The sequence below is a fragment of the Megalobrama amblycephala genome, linkage group LG7 (assembly GCF_018812025.1).
Source record: "Megalobrama amblycephala isolate DHTTF-2021 linkage group LG7, ASM1881202v1, whole genome shotgun sequence".
Classification (NCBI taxonomy): Eukaryota; Metazoa; Chordata; class Actinopteri; order Cypriniformes; family Xenocyprididae; genus Megalobrama; species Megalobrama amblycephala.
The window spans coordinates 22,118,309-22,124,873 of NC_063050.1; the positions used below are offsets into that span (position 1 = coordinate 22,118,309).

General features: G+C 39.5%; 1 protein-coding gene across 1 annotated transcript; it reads left to right on the forward strand.

The window, feature by feature from the left end:
• The first annotated feature begins 287 nt into the window (after window positions 1-287).
• LOC125272045 (zinc finger protein 544) lies at window positions 288-3,844 on the forward strand. Its single transcript, XM_048196600.1, has 2 exons — window positions 288-885; window positions 1,066-3,844. The coding sequence occupies exons 1-2, from the start codon at window positions 729-731 to the stop codon at window positions 2,328-2,330; spliced, it is 1,422 nt and encodes a 473-aa protein (XP_048052557.1). The 5' UTR covers window positions 288-728; the 3' UTR covers window positions 2,331-3,844.
• The last annotated feature ends 2,721 nt before the right edge of the window (window positions 3,845-6,565 follow it).

The following is a 6,565-nucleotide window of genomic DNA, read 5'->3' on the forward strand; positions in this document are numbered from 1 at the left end:
TATTAGTGTTATGTTGAAAGTTTCTCAAATGTCTAGTAGTAAATTAGTCAAATTGTACAAGACGTTATAAAACGAAATCAAAGAAAATGGACTTCGATGTCAATTGTTTGAGCTTTGCTCGACATAGACTGAAAATGAACATGCCATTTGTATAAGCATTCTGTGACTTCATTAAACACTTCGCGTTTATTTTCGTCAGGAACGCGTGCAGATGTATACAAAAACGCATTCTAATGCATAAAGTGCTTAATTTTGAATTAGCAAAGAAACATACATAGCTGAAGCCATGGCTCTCCCTCGTTCCCTTACACTTAACGACAGACTTGTTGAAGCGTCAGAACCGTAACTCTCCTTTTTTGGGGAAGCCCGTCATATCCTCTGTCCATATATGGTCACGAAGATGACACGCAGCGGGGAATCCTCTCACTGGAGACAATGAATGGGGAGGAGGGCTGATCGGTGAGACGGAGTGTATAAAAGCCGAGCGAAGGGAAGCCGTTGGTGTGAGAATCAACAGATCTACACATCTACAGATAGCTGGAGAGCTATATTACCTTGACGCAGATCTCAAAAAGGGGGAATTCCAAAGTATTTACATTTCTTTTTTGGACGAACGCCTTCACGGACTTTACTATCGGATCCGTTTTTTGCTCTTTCTTGTGTTTGCAATACTCCCTTATCAATAACCTAATCGGACTGACAGCCATTGGAAAGCCATTTACAGAAAGATGCTTAACAACATGGATTTGAACTCTCAAGATTCTTTCTACTCGCAGTTTGAAAACTGTAACAGTTCTGCGATAGGGATGGAAACTCACGGCTCCAAAGACAGCCAGGATGTTTTCATGGATTCTGGAAGAACAGCACCTGCCCAGTTTGCACACGGTAAGTTTCTGACAAATCCGAGCTCTATTCATTATAGACCAGATTTCAGTACTGCTGCATGGAATATAATATAGTGCAAGTTCATTCAAGCCACTCACGAAGCTATATAGTTATATAACCGATTGCACATTTCACTGAAGGCACTGACGCATGCCTGTTTTTTCTCTCTCTCCATATCAGGTACTCCTATTACCCCCAAAACGGAGCCCACGAGTGCTGATCAGTATAACTCTTGTCAGGGTCCGAAAGAAAGCTACGCAACCTCCTTAGCTTACTCAGGCAGCTTCTATGTGGAAACATCTCAAGGAACACCTTGCAGCACGGAAACACTGCTCAACATGATCACCGAAATCGTTGGCATCTCAACAACCCCTGTGTCGGATGCGCATCAGTGTGCAGACGGTACGATGAACGCAAGCCGTAGCAGTTTTGGCGACGAGGGGGTCCAGACGCAGGCCTCCACGTGCACCACCCCGCCGCTGTATTCCCCGGGACAGACAGGCCACAGTTACCCGGACTCCCAGAGCGCCACGCAGGCCCAAGACTCCGCTGCATCGCATTTAAACTTTGGCTCCTCCGCGCAAGACGCGGAGCCGCTATCTGAGAGCGCGACGTTCCCGGTGGTCATCAAAAATGAATTCGAGAGCAGCTGTTACGAGTGGGGGAACTTCAATAAGTCTTACTTGGATGCTGGCTTCCAGTCAGAGCCATTCTCCATGTCGAATAGTTTTCAAGCTGATCAACAACAGGTGGACGTGAAAGAACTTTTAGACTCTTATTCTCCCATTTGCTCAAACCCAGAGACTGAATTCAAAGTGGAGAGCACTTTAAAACAGGAGCAGTGTTTTGGAGATACTTGCACACAGGGCTTCAGCGCTCCCATGTTTAACTACTCCACCCCAGTTATGGATATCCCACCCACCAGTCTTTTAAAACCGAGCATTTATCCAAATATTGAACTCCAGTCCAGTTGCGACACAACCTACTCGACTTCCACAATAGACTCTGTTCTGTATTCATCATTACTGCCCGAGTCTTTCAGTCAAACTTACACACGGGCTCAGAAACCCAACCGCGTAAGAAAGAGCCCTGCTTCCTCAACCGGGCCGGCCAAGGAGAAACCCTTCACGTGTCCGATGGAGACCTGCGACCGGCGCTTCTCTCGGTCGGATGAGCTCAACAGGCACATTCGCATCCACACGGGACACAAACCTTTCCAGTGCCGCATCTGTTTGCGGAGCTTCAGCAGAAGCGACCATCTCACCACACACACCCGCACTCACACCGGTGAGAAACCCTTTTCCTGTGATGTGTGCGGCAAACGCTTTGCCAGGAGCGACGAAAGGAAACGGCACGGCCGGGTGCATCTTAAACAGAAAGAAAAGATGGAGCTGAAGCCACAAGTAGTCAACGCTTGGCCGTTTACTTTGCCCGAGGCCATTTAAGCGACAATTGTGAAAGGCGTAAAGAGCGCTCGTTGTGCGTGATGTCAAATCTTACCGTCTTGGAAGATTCAAGCTTACTAAAACAGTTGCTTAGGCTACAGAATACAACTCCAAAGCTCAAGTGAACGTCGTGGCAACTGAATCAAGCGACCCGCATGAGTGTAAAGGTCTACTGAGGTGACGGATCCCCTTTTCGTGTAATAGGGGGTAGAATTTGAAAACTGGACCTCCCACAATGAACCTTGCGCGCAGCTTGAGGTGCGTGCAGCAAGTACATAAACTTAAATCAAGTGTTTTTTTTTTATTTATTTATTTATATTTTTCCTCGACCGTTTTATTTCTTAATCGAGGAGCGTGTTTTGCAGAACACATTGAACTGCAGTTCAGCACTTTCACTATGGAACAGCTCCAACCTCGACCTTGCATTGTAATGCGGCAGTAAAACGCACAGCTGGAATGTATTGCACTTATCTCCACTTTCGAACTTAAAATGGTTTTAATTCGTGCTTTTTGGTCTTTTCTATTTTAAAGCTGTCACCTGTTTAAGAATTCTTTAAAAATGCATGTATATGTTTACGTGATATTAATAATCACCGATAGATGCTTCACAGCACAAGTCAGATTTACCTCGTTTTACAACATGGTGGCATTATTGATTCATTCGTGCCAAGGTTTTTACAGCGTATTTTCCCCTTTATATATGTTTCATTTTGTTGCTATGCTCTAGCGAATAGTAATTGTGTTGTACAATTAAAGAATCCAGTTCTAATGTTGTCAAATTTACACAGCGAATGGGAAGAAATAAATACATTTATATGCCAATGATCATTTGTATTTTTCTAACAAGTGCAACTTTTTACATTTTATTTTGAACTGAAAGACTATTTATATCCTTATTTTTGATGTGCCCCTTGTGTCATGGAAAGCACAAGCTACACAAAAAATGTTTTGAATTTTTTCAGTCCATAATTATAATAGAATATTTGAATGTATTGAGCTGGGTGTACCATTGTCTACCCTAGGTATCTGCTATTCAATAACAGGTACTCAATTCTTCTTCTTTTTTTTTCTTTTTTTTCTTTTTTTTTTTTTACCAGATCATACTTGTGTGTTATTGTGTGACCTTGTGACCCTAATTCATGAATTATGAATTATCCACTCCTATAATTTGTGATGTGATGAGAAAAAAAAAATTAGACTAGCACAGGGTTCAACACTGCTGTTGAGTGATTAGAAAAGCAAACATTGCTACAGTTTTCAGTAGTTCTTTCACATGATACTAGAACAGTTTCAACATGCCTTTCAGTCTGAAAGCTTTTGTATTGTACTAGCTGAATTAATCAATAGAGGTAATGGGGGAAATGTAGAAAATGTGAACTTGCCTTAAGTTATAATAATTATACCGGAGAAATGATTTTGTACATATCAAGACCGTTTATACGCAATACTTTGGATGAACGTTGATGTTTGTTATTTTTATGACAAATATTTATGAATAAAACAATTTCTTGAGGTGTTTAAGGAGAAAGCTTTTTACTGAAAATGGTCATTCAAATGATATGGGAAAGCAACATTTGCTATAAATGTTATTTGTATACACTCCTCCCATCTGTCCTGTCCATCTCATGCAGACATCTACACTGGCTCTGAGATCTTGCAATCTGTCGCCAAAGTGCTAAGCAGCAGCAATAGGGACTCCTCAGCATGTAGGCTGCCCTGTACACATGACGCGTCCCGCTGGCAGTACATCACTGGCTCCCACTCCAATGCGTAAGAGCCTGTGCTGCTTCCCTGACACTCATCTACTGTCAGTGATCAGCGTGTGATGGACCGCACAGCGTTACATTACGCCATGTATTTGATCAAACTGTGGCATAGATCTCAATGAAACTAGCTTCTGATGGAATAGGGTGTGTCATGAATGATAAGTGTTTAAGTGCTGCTTTTGCACTGTACTGGCAATAGTTATAGTGTAGCACTTTATCTATGAATGACATTTTCAACAGGGAGGACAACAGATGGAAGCCTATATTCAAACCAGAAAGCACACATAATAAAGTCACAGCAATGTCAGAGAAGAACCATTTTTGGTTCTCCAAAAAACCTTTCAGTGAACAGTTCTTTAAAGAATATAAACATTTAAAAAATCTAAAGAACCCTTTTCTTTTATAAAGAACCTTTTGTGGAATAGAAAGATTCCATGGATGTTAAAAGTTCTTCATGGAACCATACACTGTAAAACTCGATAAGTTCAGACTACTCAAAATATTTAAGTACGCTAACTCATTTTTTTTAGTTACTAGAACTTAAAATTTTTGTGACAAGTGGGGCATGACCGAGAGCCGTGCAAGTGGAGCAAGGCCAGTGTAGTGCACAGATGTCTCTCATTAACAATCACATCACTGGCATCCCTTTGATCCCACAGTTCTCAGCCCTGCCCAACTCGTCATAATGTTAATTACATACAGTTCATTTACATAAACATCACATTCAGATCTTGGTTAAATGTTAGATAGCAAATAGCACATGCTATTGTAACTATCAAAGAGATTATCATTATATATTTGCATGTAATCAAACAACATACAGTATATATGGTCTTAAATGTTTTGCAGCCCATCCTCAACCTAACCACAGGCTCTCTTCATCACAATGGTAACCCTAAACAAACATAACAGAACCTCCTGTAAATCCCAACATAACACAACATTGAACACTAACTTATGTCCCCCTATGTTAATCTTGTGCAAAAACACACAAAATAACACTTAAGTTCAACATTTATTACAGACTGACGCAAAGCATACTGGGAATTAGAAATCTGCTGCACCTCAACTCAATCATATTAAGTTCAGCTTACTACAATGAAATTTTGAGTTCACGCAACTTTTTTTTCTATTAAGTACAATAAACTTTCATTTTTATTTGAGTGAAACAAACTAATTTCTTTTAATTAATTTCACTGTTCGGTTTTACATACCAATAAAGAACTTATTTTTAAGAGTGTATCATATTTTATAAATAGAACCAAGTCTCACTAGTGTCAGTTTTCCACATCTGAGAATAGGAGTTAAACTAAAATCAAAATGAAATCCTAGTTCCATTAGCTCAACTCATTCTACTCCCCTCACAAAGTAGAAAAAAAAAATTTAAAACTCAAACTTTGCTGAAAGTTTTTCTTTGGGTTGATGTGGCTCCATGTTACTAAAAAAGCAACAGCCTACGTTAGGCAGCCATATGTCTTATACAGATATCAACAGCCACATAATTGGTGTCCCAGAATAATTCAGAGTCTTCATTGTAATAGAGTGCTGCAGGGATGACGTATTTTTGTAGGCCAAAACTTGGAAATGTGTAAGCATTTCAGCACTTCCGGTTCCATTGTCCTGAAGTCAATGGGTTTTTGGTTAAATGCTTGAAATAATGTCTGTGATTAACACAAGCTCAAGATATTTTCATGTTCTATTCTACGACATAAAATATATAAGTAATACCCTCTTTTTTAAAGCATTAAGACTGTTGCTAAGAAGTGTGTAAATGGGACTAGAGAGGGTGTTGGGGAAAATAAATGCCATCACGCTGAGCAGGAAAACTCATCTACTCATGAGCCCTCTTTCACAGCCTCATTATGTTATAATCACGCTCTTGCAAAATATTCAATTCCTAACTAAAACTTTCAGGGAAAATGTTTTTCAAATAAAGACTCAAAAAGTTTTTGGAAGCTTAGTGATGGTGACATTAAAATTATGCTAAAAAATTAGCTTTTTATTTCTGCCGATTGTAATTGTAAATGATGTCCAAAGGTTTATGTATTTTAATTGCATATCAATTTTCCATCCATTTGTGAAGCTGGTAATGTTGTTTTGTGGAGTTGTTTAATCAGATCTTTAGAGATTTAATGTCTTCTTTTATCTTCAGTTGATCTCATCGAAGGCTAAAGCTGAAGTCATTTGTAGTTATTGTGTTTCTCTTTCCTTTGATGATTCTGCTTGTTAACAGCAGGTGTTCATCATTAATGCTCAATCATTACTTAATTATCTCATTAACTTCAACACTGCTTCAGTGGTACTTTAACTCTGTAATGTGCACACACACAAACACTGGGCAGTGTTAATTTAACATGGGCATTTTGCTGTGTATAATTACATAAATCTTACCTGTTTCATTTATGTATGACTTACACATATGAATCCAAATCAGTTTATTAATACAATTACATAAATCTTACCTGTTTC

Coding starts and splice junctions, on each gene's coding strand:
- LOC125272045 (XM_048196600.1), top strand. CDS start 729: ATGCTTAACAACATGGATTTGAACTCTCAAGATTCTTTCTACTCGCAG. Junction 886..1,065: donor ACCTGCCCAGTTTGCACACG/GTAAGTTTCTGA, acceptor TCTCCATATCAG/GTACTCCTATTACCCCCAAA.